Raw genomic sequence first — 20,276 nt, forward strand, 5'->3', positions numbered from 1 at the left:
TGAACACTTTTTTTTTGCCCAGTAAAATTATATTACTAAAATGGTTACATATCTTAGATATACAAAGTTCTAGAGTCATTTTAGAATTATATGTGTTTATAAATATGTTTATATAATAAACATTCGACCCTGACATCACTTGCTCCCATTTAGAGTTACACCCTGTTCCTGGTCATTTAAGATTGCAAGTGCTGGTGCCACTGATTACTTTGTTGATCTGAAGCGCTATATTGCTTACAGTTTTCTTTTGGCACCTTTTGGAAACTTCTACTTCTGAAAACTTTAAGTATTATAAATTTAAAATAACAAAGATTTAGCATCCTCATAAGCCAGCAAAAGCATGTGTACACTTGATTGTTATATGTAACAAAAAGAAATGAAGATATAGACTTTCTACCTGTTAAAATATTTTTTAAAATTTGTACTTACTGGCATGTGAAAGTGCTGCTTCAAGGGGTCTTCTTAACTATTTGATTTGAAGATAAATCCTGAAGAGCAGATTTGCACAGTAATCTTAAATTGGCCAGCATAATTACATCTGTTCAGTTTGTGTCCTTTTTTCCCTATTGCCATTTAGCCCCTTTTACCCCCCTCCCAGTTTATTTCTTAATCTGTGAAGTTTTGTAGTTTTTAGGTGATGGTGTCTCTTGATTTAATTTACTACCTAAATTTCAGTCAACAGTGAAAAAAACAGTGCCTTCTAATTTGGTGGGAAAGAATTTTTTGGTCCTAGAAGTATAGTACGTACTTCAATACCCACAGAATCTATTGTATAAAATGCCTCTGCTCAAGTCACACTCCTCCCCATTTTTGGTTAAGAGAGCAGAAAGTCCACAGACTCTATAATGCCATGTACTCTGCATTACTCATTTTTGAAGACATGTAATTGTCTACCCTCTTTTTTATCCAGTACTTCAGTTAAAAGGGCATAATTTTCTATGTTTAGTTTATTTTATTTTTTTCCTCATGAAAATTTCTAGCAAAACAGATTCAAAAGAGCCTGTATGGATGATTACTATTTTTTTTTAGGTTTTTTTTTTTCAATTTTATTTAAATTGTTATTGCAGTACAATTATCTATGTTTAAAAATATTTTAAAATATAATAGTTATGATTTTGTTAATATCCTGGAATATAAATTGTTGATAGCAGCTGCTCTTGTGAGCAGATATTTTAATATGTCAGCAACCCAAAAGTCAGCTGAGTGTCCAGACTTTAAATACTAAAAAGTTGTCTTAAACCTTCAGTTTCATGTTACAAGGAAGCCAAAACCCTCCGTAAGATTTCTGCAAATTCCTGGTGTTCTTGTGGCTTCTGAGCTATTGCCATCTGGATGGGACTTCTTTTTCTTCCCTTCTCTCTCTCCCTCTCCAGAGACAAACAATGACTTCCCTAGTCTGATGCAGAGGATTTGGGCTTTTCCTTTGATGCTACAGGCCTCACATTCCACCATAAGTGGGTTTTCCATGTATTTTCCCAAACAAAAACATTTCTTTCCTCAGAGGAGCTCTGTTGTCCTATATTAAGATGATGAAATGTGCACCTTATTTGATATAACTTGATAATGATAATCCTTTAAGTAACTATTATTTTCTCCATTTATCAAACTTTCATACATATATTTAAATAGTTCATATTAAACTGAGTCTCCATTCTTTAGAAGTTACAGGAAAACCCTATCTTAAAAGCGTTTGCAATGTCAGGATTGAATATACTTTATAACACTTTGTAACCTTTTGGCCAGAGGGTTCGGAGGAGATAGTGCTCTCTTAAAAGGATACAGAATTTCAGATAGGGTTTAAGTATCAAGCTGCTCTTTCTCTTAGTGAAATAAATCAAGACTATTTTGTGAATGTGAAGCTGAAGTCTACTACCCTTTTGAGGTTTGCATTTAGTATTTTTGAACTATTTTCTATTCTGTTTCTTTGACTAAACTATATTATGTGGCATCACTAAATTATTTTGACTGCCAAATAATAATATGCTTTGATTTTCATATTGCTAAGCCAGTCAGGATCTTTTCTAGAAACAAGTTTGAAACGCAAAAGATGGAATTCCTGTCTAGAAGTAGTTTTGAAAAGATGTTGATGTTTCTTATTTGGCTATTTGTGGTATTTTCTGTAAGAGTTTAATATTGTTGTAGTCTTATTCTGTGATGCAAAAATACCATGATTTAGGGCACAGGCAGCAAACACAAGGCCCTTGGGACAAATCCAGCCCTCTACCTTGCTTTATCTGGCCTGTACCTTGTCTCTACCCAGTGAGCTCCTTGCCTCTAGTGAAGGAGTAGTTACATTTATACTGTCCTAAAATTACATCCGGCCCTTTGAAGGCAACGAGGCTGATGTGGCCCCCTGGTGAAAATGAATTTGACATCTCTGATTTAGGGTACAGACTAGAGGTCAAGAAACTATAGGTGGGCCAAATCTAGCCAGTTCTGATAGTTAAGAATGTTTTTTACATTTTTAAAGGGTTGGGGAAAAAAAGGCAACAGAAGCCTTATATGGCTGCAAAACCTAAAATATTTACTACTTGCCTTTTTACAAAAAAGTTTACTGACCCTTGTTATTGATTCTTGAGTTTTAAAGTGAATGAATAACCTGTTCATTTTTATAAAGTCCCTAAAGGAAACTATCAGTGATTATATAATTGTATATTCTAAATATTATAGCACATAATAATGTGCTATATGCACATTGATGGCACATATTGATAATACCTTGATACGGAAGGATAAGTGAATAGGCTGATAAACACTGTGTTAATATTCTGCTTCCCAGTGACATCTGGTAAAAAATTACAACTGGCTTTCATTTGTGCTTCATATTTATCTGCCATATTATACTGCCTGAATTTTTGTAATGAACATATTACCTTATTTATAATGAGAATCAAAGGTGCATACATGCATGTGTTTGTGTGTTTTAAAGAGAAAGAGAGAAATTGAATGAAAATTTCCAGTTGAGCGTGTTGTTTATTATATACCACTTTTAAACTTTTGTAATTTTTTAACTTAAACATTTTCCCTTCAAAGCTTTTATGAGATAACCAAACACCTGAAAATATCAACATCGAAGCTTCATCTCACTTGTTTTTTTTTGTTTGTTTTTTTGTTTTTTTTACCATTTCCTTAGTTGAAATCTAAGTATACTGCTTTAGAGGAGCTAGGTAGTAATGTAAAGCAACATGGCTTTTTAAGAAATTGTCAGGAACTGTGTCCACATAGTTTGCATTGCTGAGATTGCTAGTTCTTCATAGATTGTCTCTAGCAAATATTTCTGTATCCAAGTTGGTGATCAGACTTTAAGGATTGAAGAGATGCAATAATTATATAATACATAGCTGCTAAAAAAAAAACCAGTGAATTTCCATAGCTTTTTAAAATTTCCCTTTTATCACCATACTTTGCTCCAAATTCCTCCTCACTTCCTTCCACCTAAGACAAGCATTTTCATATGTCTATAAATATAACACACAAAAATTGAATTTATATAAATGGCATTGTGGTATCTTTCTTATTTGCTTCTTGTGTTATTCCCTTAGGACCGTCTTTGTGCTATGTTGCTCATTTTGCCTATCAACTCTCCAGGGAGTAGGCCCTCACTTATCACAAACAAAAATCCAGGCGATAATCTCAGAAATGTCTGTTCGAGGGCTGATATGAGAATTTCTTCGGGGTACATATACCCAGGAGTACAGTTGTTGGGTCTTAGGGTATACATGTACCTAATTCAACTGCATAGTTTCCAATGCTTTCTTTGAATGGTTGCACTGGCCTGCATTCCCACCATGGGCTTTTTGTTTGGGGAAATTTTTGTGAGTTTCTCTAAGACCAGTAAGTAGATAGTGCCACGAAAGGGTTACCTTAGGTAAGAATAATTGTTAGAACTCCTGAATTATTGCTAGGAGGCAGCCCCAGATGAGATATATAGCATACTTTTTATAAGAGCATGTGCTCTTTGAGAGCTAGAGCTGCTAACAGTGTGGAAGGGTAGTAATTTATGAACTTTCTGGATAAGGATAAAGGATGCTCCAAACCAAGGGATTCAGCTCTGCTAAATGACCATTCACCAACAAATGGTCATTTTCAACTCAGCCACCACTGTTATTGATGGTATGTTTGTTTTACATGTGTATAGCTCTGAGGTATTTTATAGGTATTACAAAACTTTTTTCTCTAAAAGCGGGGCTATGATAAATTGATTTCTATAAAAGTAGAAATAATGTAAAAAGTGAAGGTGAGAAAATTACACATATTAAATAAATGATTGGACAATAAGAATGAAAAAAAATGTATCTGTGCAATCGACAGTCGGCCAAGGATGAAGGCAGGCGAATGTCTGAAATGGTTTTAGCAGAGGATCATTGTTAAAGTGGGGATATCTTTTTAGTCAAAGGTGAAGGTTAAAATTAGGCATTCAGGAGCTTAACAGCTAAGCACAATGAATGGAAGTGCAGCTGTGGGAATTTATCAAAAACCACAGTTGGCACCATGGGTTCGAGGCCTTTTCTAATCTGCAGATGTGGATTCCTTAGCTGCCAGAGGTTCCCTCCCTTCTCCCATTGGTAGAGATTATGGCAGGGAGGGGTTGCCTACCTCAGCAAAAGTTCATTTTAAACATAACAGGGCAATTTTTTTTAATGTCCAAAATATCAGGAGAAAACACGGACCCTCTAAGGCTAAATTTCACTCACAGTTTGGGCTTTTAAACTAGTGGATTTTGCTGCCTTTGGAATCCAACCTGTTTGTAAGTAGAACTGCCTCCATATGTTTCATATTCTGAAAACCTTACTAACCCTTACATTGAATGGTACTAAATAAAGAGAGGCAAAATATTTGCTGGGCAGAAATCCTGTTTCCTCGGGATGCACTTCACAGTTGCTGGTAGAATAGCTGTGCTCAGTGTAGCCAGTGTGGCGTACTGCGGCTCGTTGGCCCACCTGGGCTTGGGGTTGGTGTTTGGTCTCGGCCTTTGTCAGGTCTGCCGCTCACTCTCCAGGGTGGGTTTTGTTGGTGGTTTCTCCCCACTTTTCTTTCTTTTCAGCTCCTAACACTGAAGCCATCATGTAGTCTTCTGTGGTTCAGTGTCTGGTTTTAAAATTATTGTGTGTTTTTTTTTTAATTTTATGTATTTAGTATAACTTTGATGTAGCCAGAGACATTAAAATTAGTGTGTCTCTATAACAAATTTATTATTTAATGTAGGGACAACGTACATTTATTTTTTAAATTACACAGTTTATTTTTTGTGTGGATTAGGGCTGCCACTGCCTAAAAAGGCTGCTGCTGGAGTTGGTGATTGGCACTGTTCCTACTTGTGTATCGTGATCAGCAGCCAACATGTATTTTAAATTAATCCCTAAAGTATTATTTGTGCAATAAACTTTAATTTTACTGTACACCTGCACCCCTGTCAAGTTTCCCTGAGTTATTTTAGTCTTTCTTGAAGGCTATTTTGACCAGGATGTGTTGAGGAAGTAGCAAGATTTTTTTAAGGCGCAGAGCCTATATTTAGGCCCTCACTGTTGACCATTAGTTTCCATGGCTAGGCTAAACTAAGTTATTCACCATGTTGTTTTCTGCCAGCAATATTTATATCAATGTCACGTCTTGGTTGTTCTTTTTAAAGTCTTATTCTTATTAAAATAAGTCACTTGGCTATTTTACTTCATTTTCTCCTAAATGTATGCAAGTTACAAAAGCTGGCTTCTTGTTAATAATGCATGCTTGACTGAATGTTTTATAAAAATGCAGCAAAGTTGTTCCTAAAAGGAGTGACTAGAGATCCAGCATAGAAAGTAGATGGTACTCAAAGAAGTACTTAGAATATGTGTATACAGAGTAGGAAAGACACTGAAAATGTGTTATTTGGCTTGCCAGAGTTTAGTTTCTGCTACATTTAATACTCTGATTCTGCATGCTTTCTCTTTATTCATGTATCAGAGTAGAACAAAAATGATTAATGGCTCTAAGTGTCACTTGTCAGAGGGCAGGAAGTAAATGGGACTTCTGATGTGGAGGGAAGCTGCCATGAAGGAGTCAAGAGTAGGGTTTGCATTGTGCTTAACCTTGTGTAAAGTACAATAACAATACTGACGATGAAATAGTACTAACTGGAAGTAATAGAAATAAGTAATATTTGCATAATATTTACTGTTTCTAAAGTGTTGTTTTAAGAGCTTCACATGTATTAACTGATGTAATTCCCTGATGGACCCTCTGAGGTAGGTGCTATTATTTTCCTCTCTCAACTCACTTAATCTCCATAGCAACTTCATAAGGTAGACCTCATTATTAGATCCATTTTACAGATGAAGAAATGAGGTTAAGTAATTTGTCCAAGGTCATACAACTAGTAAGTGGTGAAGATGGGGTTCAGATATTAGCAGTCTAGTTCCAGAATCTGTGTTCTTAACCACTGTTGGTAGGGTGAATAATGGTCCTCAAAGATACCTAGATCCCATCCCCTGAACCTGTAACTATTACTTATATGATAAAAGGGATTTTACAAAAGAGGCTAAATTAAGGATTTTTGAGATGGGGAGATTATCCTGGATTATCCCATCAGGCCTTAAATGTAATCACATTTGTCCTTAGAAGAGAGAGATAAAGGGAGATTTGGCAGAAGGTGCAGAAACAGAGAGATTTAAAGATGTTGTGCTGTTGGCTTCAAAAATGGAGGAAGGCCTTCTTGAGCCTCTGGAGAAAGCACAGCCCTGCCAATACCTTGATTTTGGTCCATTGAAATCATTTCATCCTTTGACACCCAGAAGTGTATGGTAATAAATTGGTGTTGTTCTTAGCCACTAAACCTGTGGTAGTTTGTTGCAGCAGCAACAGGAAACTAATACTGCCAGTGTGCTATGGATAGTGGTACCAGTTACAGCTAAGAATGTTATTATCAGCAGTCCTTGCCAGACTCCATGAAGAAATAAGCTTCAGTAATAATCTCCCTCAGTAGTCCCACTTTATGGCACTTGTCTCATCATTAATGACACAGTTTCTCAGTTCTTACCTGTTTATGAAGATTATTCAGACGTAATCTTTAGACTGTATCTGTTCTGTACTCAACCAGGGTAGCCATTTTGGGCTTAGAGTTGGCTGTTGAGTCAGAAACTTAAATATTAGGCTGAACACATCATCTTCTTCAGGCCCAAGTGAAATGGGGAAACTGAAGGGAACGAGCATTTTAGTCCTCATGCCTGATCCTCCCTATAAAGAGTAAGTACCTAATTATAGCTCCTATCTTGACAATGAAGAACTGTTAGATAATGTACTTAGAGTCAGAAAACAATAAATAAGATGAAAATTCAGGCTTGCCAAGTTATAGACGTTTTTCTATACTCGCAGTTGCTACTCCAGACTAGTCCTCCTGAGCTCAGATCTTGACCAGAGCATAATCAAAGAGTTTATTTAGTTCTAAAGAGTCACTAGGAAGAACATATTTCCAAATCATCCCTGACCTGCTCTATAGTCTGCAGGTTGGGTAGATTCTTGGATTCCCCCAGAGGCCTAGCTTCCTCCTGTGTGACTCTGGACATAGATTTAGGCCTATGTTCAGCCTGATTTTCTCTGTTCTTGTATGCAAGAGCTAAGACGAAACCATTAACAAAAAAGCTCCAAAACTGATCTAGAAGCAATTCTCTAGAGCAAAGACCTAGAGTCCATGATTCAGATATATATAGGGTTTGTGTGTGTGTGTGCATGTATGTGCTCATATGTAATATATGTAAATATAAAAACACAGGAAAATAGGAATGGTAATGTAAATATAAGATTACAGCAGCTGGTGTGAACCAGAGTGTCACACAGAAGGTCTCAAGGTTAACATTAAATTTTCACAATGGTCTTTGGTTAAAATACGATTAACAACCACAGTTCTGTTTAAGAACCAGTTTGGACCCATAAGAGAGGCACTTGGCTTTTATCCTCTCCCTCTTCACCCTCCTCCTTTCTCTTTCCCCCCCCTCTCCTCTTCACAAGAAAATTTGGCTTATTTTTTAAAATGCTTTCTTAGACATCGAAAATAACTTTAAATATACATGGAGGTATAAAAAGAAGTTTGTTCTTTAGTTTACTGGGATTCTTCTAGGGGTAGTGATCTAATTGCAAGGATGTAGATATAGGGGGAACCTTGTTTAAGAAGTGCATGTAGGAAATCATGGATTCAGGCGGGTGGTTATTTGATATCTGAAGTATAATACTACTAGATCAGGGATTGGCGAACTTTTTCTATAAAGAGTCAGACAGTAAATACCATACAAAGCACATGACAGTGTATTATCTGGCCCAAAATGTCAGTAGTGCCATGGTTGAGAAACACTGTTTTATATTATTCCATTTCATCTCCTTTGTTGGTTTATTATCTGTAATTCTTGAGTTATTTTATTGGTTGCTTTAGGGTTTATAGTATACATAAACTTGTCACAGCTTACCTTCAAGCAATATGTTACTATTTTCAGGCTATATAAAAGATTACAACAATATATTTCCATTTTTCTCCTCCTGGCCTTTGTACAATTGTGTAGTACATTTTACTTCTACATTTATTATAGGTCCCACAATATATTATTTTAACTCAAACACTGAGTTATCTTAACATTTTGAAATAGCTTTATTGACTCTAATTGACACACATTATAGTGCACATGCTTCAAGTGTACAATTTAGTAAATTTTGACACATATATACACTTGTGAAATCATCACCACAATCAAAATAATGAATATATTCATCATCCTCAAAACTTTTCCCCTGCCCCTTGATAATCCCTCCCCTAACCCCAGGCAGCTGCTTATCTGCTTTCTGCCATTATAGATAAGTTTACATTTGCTAGAATTTTATATAAATGGAATCATAAACTATATACTCTTTCTGTCTGACTTCTTTCATCCAGCATAATTATTCTGAAGTGTACCATGTTGTGTGCATCATGAGGGAAGCATTCTTAATGACAAACATGGTAGGTAATTCGACTGCTGTTATTAAAGAGCATGCTGATTCTCAAAACCCCTTGATGTGTTCTTTGTTTTAGGTTATGACTGTCCAAGGCATGATAATGAGCTGAGAGCACTCATTGCTGCAGATATCTTTTGTCTCATCAGAAAAAAATCTGGTTAAAAGAAAATATCCATACAACCAGATCCATTTTTTTATTGAATGGCTTGATGGATTTCCTTTGCTTTAATTCATACCAAAGCTGTCCTTCTCAACCAAAGCAAAAAAGGATCCTGCATGAATCAATCCCAGAATGCCATTTTTACATCACCAGCGGGTGACGAAAACCTCATGAACAGCAGTCACAGAGACTCAGAGAGCATCACTGGTGAGTCCAGTTTAATAAATATTGAAGTTCTTACAGCATGTAATTGAAATGCCTTAATCCAGTGTATAATATCCCTGTGATGAAACACTGGCTTCCCTTTCCAGCCTCCTCTTCTCAGAACTTAATTCCTTCATCCCCGAGTCTCCTACCATATTATCAAAATATGCCTTGTGTGCCATTCCTTGTCTGTGTCTGACTCGCTGTACCAGATGCTTCCTTGGTCAGCAGGAACCGTGGTATTGGTCTTCCTACCTCCAAAGGTCAAGAACAGAATTGTGCTTGTGCTTGTATACCCTGCAAGCACCTGACAAAAACACTTGGCACATAAAGAGTAATCAGGACACACGGCGTGTACAAATGTAGGTGAAGACCTATATGTCCTGTTTAGCAAGACTAAATAAAAAAAAAACTCTGAACACACAAAATGTTTTCTAAACTTTGGTTAAACTCATTGGTCCACAAAACCTGACCTGTTTAAAAATAGCTATTTCTAAACCTACCTCACTTTAGTTTAGATATTTATGTTTGCTGAAAGTGTATTAATGTGTTTAAGTATGGGGTACTGCTGAATAACCAGGTGGGGATAATAACAGGTAGTAGATGCACAGTACTACTTTACTAAAACTCAAAAAAATTATGAAACCCATCTAAATCCAAAGGTTGTTTTCCCATTTTTTTTTAATTTAGCTTTATTGAGATGTCTTCATGACAATTCATTCAAGTGCACTCATTTTATATGTACCTTTTGGTTTTCACATACATACACTTATGTAAACCCCAGCACAGTCGAATGGTAGAACATCTTTATTACCCCCAAAAGTTGCCTCGTTCCCAGAACTCACCACCCTTTACCGCTGACTCGAGGCAACCACTAATCTGCTTTCTGTTACTATAGATAGAATTTGCTTTTTTCTAGAATATCATATAAATTAATCGGTATCTGTCTTGTATCATTTTTGCCTGAAGAATTTTTTATACTATAGTTCAGCTGGCAATAGATGGTTGCGATTTTTCGTTTGTCTGGAAAAGTCTTTTCTTCAGCTTTTTTGAAAGGTGTTTTCGCCGGCACTGAATTCTAAGTTGACTTTTATATGTACTTTAATGACCTTCCATTGTCATCTGCTTTATATTGGTTCCAATGGGTCATTTTTGCCTCATTCCCTCAAATGTAATGATTTTTATTTCCCTTCTCTGCTTTTAAGATTTTCTTGTTGCGTTTTCTTTGTGTTTATTCTGTTTAGAGTAGTTCCGCTTATTTAGCTATGAATTTATAGTTTTAATTAAATTTGGAAGATTTTGGCCACTATTTTTAAAAATATTTTTTCTGTTCTTGCCTCTTTCTTCTTCTGTGACTCCAGTTGCATGTCTGTTAAACTGCTCGACCTTGTGATACAAGTCCCTGATGCTCTGTTCATTTTATTTCCCAGTCTTTCTGCTCTGTACTTCATTTTAGATAGTTTCCATTGCTGTGCCTTCAAGTCTACTGTCCTCCTTTTCTGGAGAATGTTTAATTTTATTAATGTTATCAAGTGAACTTTTTATTTTAGATAGTGTGCTCTAGTTCTGTTCGGGATTTTATAAATATAGGAGTACCCTCTGCTTCTCTTTTTATCAAGTCATGTTTTCCTTTTAAATCTCTGAGCATATTAGTAATTAGCATATGTGTACTAATTTTCTCATCTTTGTCATTACTGGGCCTGTTTCTGTTGACTCTCTAATTGCTAATGGATTTCAGTTTGCTTATCCTTTGTGTATCTAGTAATTTTTTATTGAAAGATGAACACAATGAATATTACATTATTAGATGTTTGGATTTGGTTGTCTTCCTTGGAAGACTTAAAGTTTGCTTTGGCAGATCCTTAAGTTACCTATTGATAAGGTGGATCCTTTTGAAGCTTGTTTTTAATCTTTGGTATGTGGGACTCTAGATCACACTCTTAGACCATACTCCTGCTATGTTTTATTCTAGCGTTAATTTAGCCGTACTACCGGTAGGCATGACTCTTCTAGAATCTTTACTGATTGTCCCAACTGTTCATTAGGTTTGTCTGTTGTGGCTAGATGATATTCAGACTTCATAGCCTTGTGGAGGAGAGTGATGTAATTAAGATATGAAGATGTGGAGGAAAGTCTGAGTATAATGAGACTAGACCAGTTTGGAAGCCATATTCAAAAGAAACAAGAGGAGGCCTAGCACCTAAATGGAGGCAAGGTGGCTCAAGTATTCATGTGAAAGAGACATTTGAAGAATACAATGGCAGAGAGGGGGTTGTTAAGATTGGACAACCAGGAGAGTAACAAATAGTAGATTATCAGAAATACAGAAGTGAAAGGAAGAACCCGTCTGAAAGATACGTAGTTTAATCTACTAAACTGTGTATTCTCATTATTTAAATTACCTTTTAGAAATAGGGAATTTTTAGCCTTGAATTTTCATAGAATTTCATTAATCCTTATTAAAAGAGCATTTCTAGGGAATAGTAGCTTTTTAAATGTTACTTTTGTTCTTCATTTCCATCATACCATTGAATGCCTAACAGTCCTTTCTAGCTCTGCATGCATTTTATCAACTTCTCTTCCTGCAAATGTTACATTGACAACCTGTATGAGATATATTTATGGCAGGAAAAATTTGGATTACCACATGGAATTCATAGAAATAGAATTTGATGTAGTTTTAGGGCTCAGAATTGAAGAAATCTTGCTAAGAGCCTCTTTAGAACAGTATTTAAGGTTTTAAATGTATCTCATCTTTGTGGTTATGGAGCCACAGCATGGCCTTCTAGGTAGATAGGGTAGTTTGATAGTTATCCTCCTTGTAATTGATTTATTCAATTGATATTGTTAAGTTAAGGTCAAGTAGGAGAAAGTTACTTTTTTAGGGCATGTTTTCACTCTGTTGTTCTTTGTCAGAGTTAGGACATGTTCCTTTATACAACCCACAAAGGAAATACTAGATCTCTTAAAAAAGTGAGAGGGTTGGTGTGACATCCTGTGTTTTCTCTATTTTCAGTCCTAGTATTTTAGGCATATTACAAGGGATAACTTTCCCTTTCTTGTAAACAGCTAAATTTAGGAGGTGCTAAATGAAGGGCATTATTTGGGACAGAAAGCCAGGAACAAACACGCACAGGCAGAGAGGCCCAGGTGTCTTCAGAGATACGTATGTGGTGGGGGAGGGGAGTTAGAGGAGTGCAGGTGAGTAGGGATGTGAAAGGTATTTGGGACTTTAAATGTACCGCATCTTTCAAAAAAAATGAACTACTTAGTCCAGTACCAGTGCAGGAACACTTCAGTGGAATGTTAACATTAATGGTTAATAGTTAACCAGTATATGTTAATTTTTTTATATCTACCTCTTGTGAAAATATACTAAGATATAATTTTTCCGAATTTTGGAGATTCTTCCCACAGAATTCAAATTCTGTTACTAGAGAACATGTAGTTTTACTTCTTTAGAACTATCTTATGCTGGTTATTGTGTGCTGCCTTCTTTTACCCAAGCATATAAGTTATTCGAGTTCAGATCCCTTTTAACCAGCACTAAACAGATTGATAAGGAGGAGATAACAAATCTGTCTAAATTTATTTTAAACTTTAAAAACATGTACACTAAGCAATATATTTTTAGATATTAATGGTATTATTTTTACTATAGAAGTTCTCAAACCAAACCCAGAGAAAGACCAACTATAGTGCCAGTAGATATTAATAAAAGTCAGTGGAAAACTGATCTTAGCTAATGTATCTTTGATTTTTCTACTTTTGTAAAACTCATTTCAGTGATCTTTCTCTGTAGCCTAGTAAGTGAAATATATTGGATTCATTTACATGGACTCCTCTTTAGATGTCTGCTCCAATGAAGATCTCCCTGAAGTTGAGCTGGTCAGTCTGCTAGAAGAACAGCTACCCCAGTATAGACTAAAAGTGGACTCTCTCTTCCTGTACGAAAACCAAGACTGGGCTCAGTCTCCACACCAGCGGCATCATGCATCTGGTACCCTCTCTCCAGTCCTTGCTGAAGAGACGTTCCGTTATATGAGTGAGTATTTTTTTTTTTACCTTCTTAGAATTTGCCCATTGAAATAAAAATCATGACTATCTCAGTGTTAACTTTCAAACTGTTTGGCATCCCTAGCCATTGTTCAGTGTGTGCTGACTTTAACTGAACTAATTTAACAACACAAAGTGATGATTCTAATTGTGTTATGTCTGAATGCAGAAAGTTTTGTCATTCTTAGGACTCTGAATGTCATGTCCAGGGTTGCAAGCATACTCAGATGTTCCCACTTCTCTCACCTTTTACTTGATACTTCTTCAGACTGAGTAGGAAGGAAAGTGGTTTTTTTTTAAAGCAGTGAAATCATTTAAAAGTTTAATATTCATTTATATCTCTTAACATATATTATCCCAACAGTTTGATATCCTAAGCCATCTGCTTTTCGATTCTTTATCTTCCCTATTAAATACAGTTATAGGAACTATGTCAGTCATTAATAAGCATAGTCCTTAGATACATAAGTAGTTTTAATAATGCCAAAAAGAAATTAAGTGTACATTATACAGTAAACTTCATTATTTACTTAAGAACTCATAGAGAATATTTCAGTGAAAGGCTAAGCCAAATTTGTCCTGAAAATAAGTCTATTTACACCAAGCTCTGAGAAATGACAATTAAATAGAATGCTGTTTAAAGTATGGAGATATTTTTGCTTTTGACCCCTTTCCAAAGGTCTGTATTCAGGCTGGGCTTACTTTATTTCTTATTCCTTATACAAATATTAAGTGTATAATACCTATTATAATATATAATAAAGATCTCGATAAGTTCAGCGTTGATATGTTTGTGAAATTCTTTTCATTTGTATACAGTATGAGGTTGCATCAGCTCCTAGACATCTTCCCAGTCAGTGCTTCAGTGTTTTTGAAGATTGTGGCTGGAGAATGATTGTGAAATACTCATGTTCATAGTAATCATTAACTTGCTTTTGATAGTAGTTTTCTAGAACAAGGTTATTCACTGCTCAGAAAAAGAATTCTAAACATTGCTCAAACTTGAATTTGAATAACAGGAAGTTCAAGTAAAACTGTATTTCTGTCCTCAATAATTTTTTTAAATAGCTAATAACTCTTAAAGTTTTCTTAACTTTCTAGTTTGAGAAGTTGCTTCCTTGAAGTTTTCTAGAAAATGCTTTTTTGAAGGAATAATGTTTTTGATTTCCATTTCCCTTTGTTCCATGAGTTTTTAGATTTGTGAGAAAGAAATTTCAAACTGAAATTTTATCACAGGAAATTTAGTTTGTGATTATTTTGATGAAGTGGCACAGAAAGTACCCCTTAGTTTACTTGTTCGTGGTCCTGTAAATCATGAGGTGGGATGGGGAGGAACTGTAGTTAGAAAGATGTCTTTGATCATGATTTAATGGAGTTATTTTTAGGACAAATTTTATATTAAAAAAAACTGGAAAATAAAAGATAAGCAAATTTTTTAAAACTTGGTTTTTAGGACTTTATACAAAACAAACCATAATGTTCAAGGGAGCAATTTAAAATTTAAGATTAACTATCACTGGTGTGGCTCAGTGGATTGAATGCTGACCTGCAGACTAAAAGGATGCCAGTTCGATTCCCAGTCAGGGCACATGCCTGAGTTGCTGGCCAGGTCCCCAGTTGGGGGCTTGAGAGAGACAACCAATTGCTGTTTCTCTCACATATCATGTTTTTCTCCTTCCTTTCCTCTCTCTAAATAAATAAACAAAATCTTTTTAGATTTTAGATTTACTAGATTTCCTCTCTAAAAATAAATAGTCTTTAAAAAAAGAAAAAACATAAGATTAATAGAATGATACAGATTCATCCTTCTAGGTTCTGGAAAACTATCCTGTTCCTTTAGTGGAATGGTACTGTTTTCAGTTCAACAATTTGAAAATTAAATTATATACTGTATGTTGATATACCTAAGATCAAGAAGCAAATAAGCTGGGATTATAATTGCGCCATTAATACTTTATCTTTGTACTGTACTTTAATTTCACTATTATTTTAAAGGTATGTATTCTTTGGGTTAACAGTGTACTCAAATATAAATAAATTTCATTATGAATTTGTATCTTACAAGGTAAAAAATAAGTGATTTATTTAGCAAATCGACCAAGGTTTTAAAAAGCAAGATAGAAAACATTCTCTTACCCTTTCCCACAGTTTCCTATCCCCTTGATATTTCAAGATTTGTGGTTTTAAGTAATTATTATGTACCCTGGCAAGCACCCTGGTGCTACTTCAGCCCCTTCTTATCTCTACTCCCCACACATGCCAGTAGATACTGTGATCATTAAAATGAATTTTCACAACTAATAAAGGAGGTGGCATGTTCTCTCTTATAGAATGTAAAGAAATTGAAAGAGCCATGAGAAGAAAATAAAGAAATTTAGAAGGAAAAATGAGCAAGGTTTTGGATTGGGAGCCTGTCTCACACGAATGAAATGATACTGGTTCTTCACTGAAGGCTAACCAAAGAAACCAGAAAGAGGTTGTTTACTTCTAAAATAGAACAGAAGAGCAATGGATGGGTCCAAAAAAAAATTCCATCTTAGTCCCCACTATACATAAAGTTTAAGACACTCAAAAGGATGTTTTGTATGCAAAACAGTCACTCCAGGGTTTTTCTTAGTTTTATTAAGAGTGAGACCCAGAGTGAGCTGTGGGGCAACCAGTGCAGTCGGAGCTCACGTGACAGAAAATAGTCTTTGTTCGTGTAAAGGCTCAGAATAGAAACCTCATCTACGTTTCAGGATATTTTTTATTTGGAAATGAGGAATCACCTGTACCACTTCCTAATGCATAAGAAAAAGGATGGGAAGAATGATTGTATAAGTTTTATTTAAGGTGTCAACATCACCTGGGAACTTGGACAAATCCTTGGGCCCCCACCCCAGTGCTGTAGAATCAGAAACTGGGGGTTGGGCATAGCAGTCCATTTTAACAAGTCCTCCTGATAGTGCTGATGCACACTCAGATTTAATCACCGCTAATACAAAACTTTGTCAAACAAAGCTAAATGGCCATTACACAATGACATTAATTTTAAGATTAGGAATACATTTTTGTAGAAAAATACATTGTAAAAATTATTACTGCTGGTTGATAGTTATATTTTTCCTTAATTCTGCCCTCTATTATTGGCCTGTGTTTGCAGGAAAGGAACTATAACTGATAATGTTCAGGAAGCATTAACCATAGTCAGATCATGGAGATGAGTAGATATATAATTCCTTAAATCAGCCTTCTCAACCAGTTCCAGAAAAGAATTAAGCCATTTGCCCTAAAACATCTATGTATAACGGATTACTTGATCACCTGTGCATCATGCACTAGCTAAGTATTATCCTTGAGAGAACTGAAAAAAATGTCACTCAAATCATTATCTGTAGGGCTTAATTCCCCCTGGAACCCTGCTGAGAAAGGCTGCCCTGGATGGTATACTCTTGTATATCATCAGTCTCCTTTTTAGTCTGTCTTAGTTCTTCTGAAGGCAGTTTTGTTGCATTGCAGAAATGTGCTCTGTGTTACAACAGCAAGAGCTGCAGTTACTTCTTTGGGGTTGAAACCTGAAGGCCTGCCTGTAGTTGTCAGGAGTTATTGCAGCTTTTATGATACCACGTGGGTGGTGGTTTTGTGTTTCATGTTTGTTTCTTGTTGATTTGTTTTTGTTTTTTTGGTGTGGAAGAGTTGGAGAGTGATGAAAGATTAGAAGTCTTTTTAAAATGTAGTTTTTGTGGCAAAAACTCTGAATCTTGAAAAGGGGATATCTGAGAAAACAATCAGACATCATCTCATATAAATAACAGAGATATCAAAATGGATTACCATTGACATTTCTTATCCTGAAAAAAGAAGTGCTTATATGTATTAGCACCCCCACATATAAAAATATATATTATACATATATAAGGAATATTAGATACATACATATTTTAGGAATATTAGATTCTCTAAATATTATACCAAAAATGTTGAACATGAACTAACAACCTTTCAAAACCAAGTTACAAAATTGTTATGTAAAAAAATGTTTATCCATATATGTCAATTATATTTCAATAAAATTAAAAATAAATTTTTATCATCTCCCCAGTGAGAGAATTAGGTTAGGGAATTTCATGTCTGGAAACATGCAAGAGTCATTGCCAATTTCTGTACCATTTGACATATTTCTATTTTAACAGCTGAGAACTGAAGGGAAAGTAGGATTTGATAGGACTGATTATAATAAAGTCAGCCTGCTTGACTCTCTTCGTCCCTGGTTACAGAATTACGGTGAATAATCAGTCTATGGTTTTAGAAGCATTTAATCACAATGCCTAAATGCCAAGACAACATATAAGAACTTTGTTCTGAGTACTTTTGAAATCGTCCCAAGCAACTTGTCCTTATCAGGAGTATTGTAGTAAGGACGAGAAGACAGAATTTATTAGGCTGCAGAGAAGAATCCAGTTCCTTACTCTATGACTGATACCAGTTCAGGACTCTGTAACTGAACTGGCTCAGCCTGTGGGGCTTGGTAGCATATAGCCTATTTCACATATGACATAGGAGTTAAAGAATTCTGGTTGTATTATCTAACTTCTTTGCCATAATATTTAAGCATTTTAAAACTTATTTTTGCTTTTTGAAACCTCTTAACGAGAGCTTCTTTTTTTTTATTGTAAAATTAACATTTGTTCTTCATGGAAAACCAGCAAAAAACTGAAACAAAAAGCAGATCAACTATACTCCCTACCCAGAGATAACCGCTATTAATATTTTAATGTATATCCTTCCAGTCTCTCTTGTATGTAAGTATGTTCACACTTTAAAGAACAAAACTGGGATCTGTGCTGTTCTATAACAGATGGGAACTCTAGTACTTCATCAGATGCAGGCCTTTTGATCTTGGCACTGTGGCAGAAACAGCAGGATGATGTCAGAGCCCCTTAGTGGGAATGAGCAGACCCAAGTTTTATCTTATGACCCTGTGAGGGTTGTTATGACCCTGAAAGCCAGGATAATAATAGGGTGATAACAACCTATTATTAGAGGCTTTGCCTCTAATTGCTCGCTTTGTGGTATTGGACGTGTCATATAATTCCCCTCAGTCAAAATTCCTCATACAAGAAAGTGAGATCATTAAATGTGATTAACTTCTTAAGGTTCAGCTTTAAATTTCCAGACTATGACAGATGGTAAGCATTTATAGGAAGTACATTTTAGTTTCACCTCACTAAAACACGATTTATTCTAAGTATTTCTTTTATGTATTACTGTGTCCTTCATTTTCTCTTCTCTTTCATTATGTGTGACTTGTATGTAGCTCACAGCTATTTACATCCTTAACTTACTGGCTTTATTTCAAATTAAATTTGCTACTTCATTTTCACCTCTGATCAGTCATGAAATACAAGCCATGCCATGTAGTTTTTAAATTAGTTGTATAAAAACTGTTTTTAACTGAGTCTTGTTAATCTGAAAAAAAGGCCAAGGTAATAAGAGCCAGTCAGTGTTTATCTGAGCCCTGACTGGCATGGCTCAGTTGGTTGAGCTTTGTCCCACAAAGCAAAAGGACAGCAGTTTGAGTCCCCGTTAGAGCATATGCCTGGGTTGCAGGCCAGTCCCCAGTGGGGACTCATGCGAGAGGCAACCGATCGGGAGACCAGTCAATGCTTCTCTCACACATTGATGTTTCTCTCCCTCTCTTTTCCTTCCCCCTCTCTAAAAATAAATAAAGCTTTAAAAATAAATAAATCAAATTTAAAGAATAAGCATTTATTTGCTGTTCAGAACCACTGATTCAGGAAGACACCCAAACGGTATTCCAATTATGGGGCGAAGGCAGGGGTTTTTATAAAAAAGGGAAGGAGAGTAATTACATGCATAGAAGGAAGAAATGTCTGTAGGTACAAGTAAGCTTAGTTATTCTTTAGCTGTACCTGGTGGTGCTGATTCTAAAGGATCTCCTTAAATTTTCAGTTCTGTAGTCAGAAGGTCTGCTTTCCTGATAGCTTTATAAACAGTTATTTAGAAGAAAACGCTGCTCTGGCTCAGTCCATCCCAGTCCAAAGGTTATTTTACCCGGTTCAGACATTCCAAGGAGTAAGACATGAATGCGGTTCTTCTGGAATGGCTGCCCTGGCTCCACTTTAAAATGGCCCCACTTACGTCAACCTTTCACAGTCTCCAGAATTCCTGGTTCTTGCTTTCAGTGTTGATCCTGGATCAGTGGTTTTCATCCCTAGCTCCACATCAGAACACCTGGGATCTTACTACCTGCACCCTGGGTTGCCTACAAATCAATTAAATCAGGATCTGGAGTTGACACCCACTGCCCTAGGTTAAATTTGGTTTTGTAGCTATTGGCTGGTTTTCTGTCATTAGTTTAGAGCATAGATAATATGACTTGATTTTTTTCACCCTCATCTTATTATCAAGACCAGAAGTAGGAGACCACACACTGTGTCTGCCTTATTTTTTTTATTTTTTGACCAATCTAGCAATTTAATACTGTTACTGCAGATGCACTTTTTTTCTTTCTTTTTTGCATTCTTCCCTTTACTGCACCAGCTTCATCCCAGGCTGTGCTTCCCCTCCTGATGTTAAAAAAGCTGCAACAGTTCCAGGCTTTGCATCTGCATACCAGTACCAGGCCCCATCAATATCCTAAGCAAGAATCCTGAAATACACCTTAATCCTGTGTTCCTGCTATGCTACCAGATTAGACTGTGAAGATTTCTTAGGCCCGAAAGCCTGTTCCCCTATCCCTGTGGTTAAATTATGGAGCCAGTTTCTCTAAATGTAAAGTGTTTTGGAGTAAATGTTTCTTTTGGAGTAAAATGTTTCTTTTTAGTTTTTTGTTTGGGGTAGTTTCTTTTTGTTTTGTTTTGTTTTCTTATATTTGGTTTAAAACTTTCTTTAGCCA

The 20,276-nt window shown here is 35.8% G+C and overlaps 1 protein-coding gene across 3 annotated transcripts in view; it reads left to right on the forward strand.

The window, feature by feature from the left end:
- Positions 1-20,276, forward strand: part of TRAK2 (trafficking kinesin protein 2) — a 57,975-nt gene that overhangs the window by 12,797 nt on the left and 24,902 nt on the right. For 2 of the 3 annotated variants that reach the window (XR_004902552.1, XM_028508391.2), the window contains exons 2-3: positions 9,035-9,325; positions 13,173-13,367. Coding sequence is in view for 2 of the 3 variants with exons in the window: in XM_028508391.2 (XP_028364192.1) it covers positions 9,235-9,325; positions 13,173-13,367 (286 nt within the window). In the remaining variant the exon portion in view is untranslated. Of the gene's footprint in view, positions 1-4,643; positions 4,748-9,034; positions 9,326-13,172; positions 13,368-20,276 lie in introns of those variants that run through there. The other variant, XM_036023069.1, reaches the window with a different exon arrangement.

This window comes from Phyllostomus discolor, chromosome 4 (genome assembly GCF_004126475.2).
Source record: "Phyllostomus discolor isolate MPI-MPIP mPhyDis1 chromosome 4, mPhyDis1.pri.v3, whole genome shotgun sequence".
In the NCBI taxonomy this organism is placed as follows: domain Eukaryota; kingdom Metazoa; phylum Chordata; class Mammalia; order Chiroptera; family Phyllostomidae; genus Phyllostomus; species Phyllostomus discolor.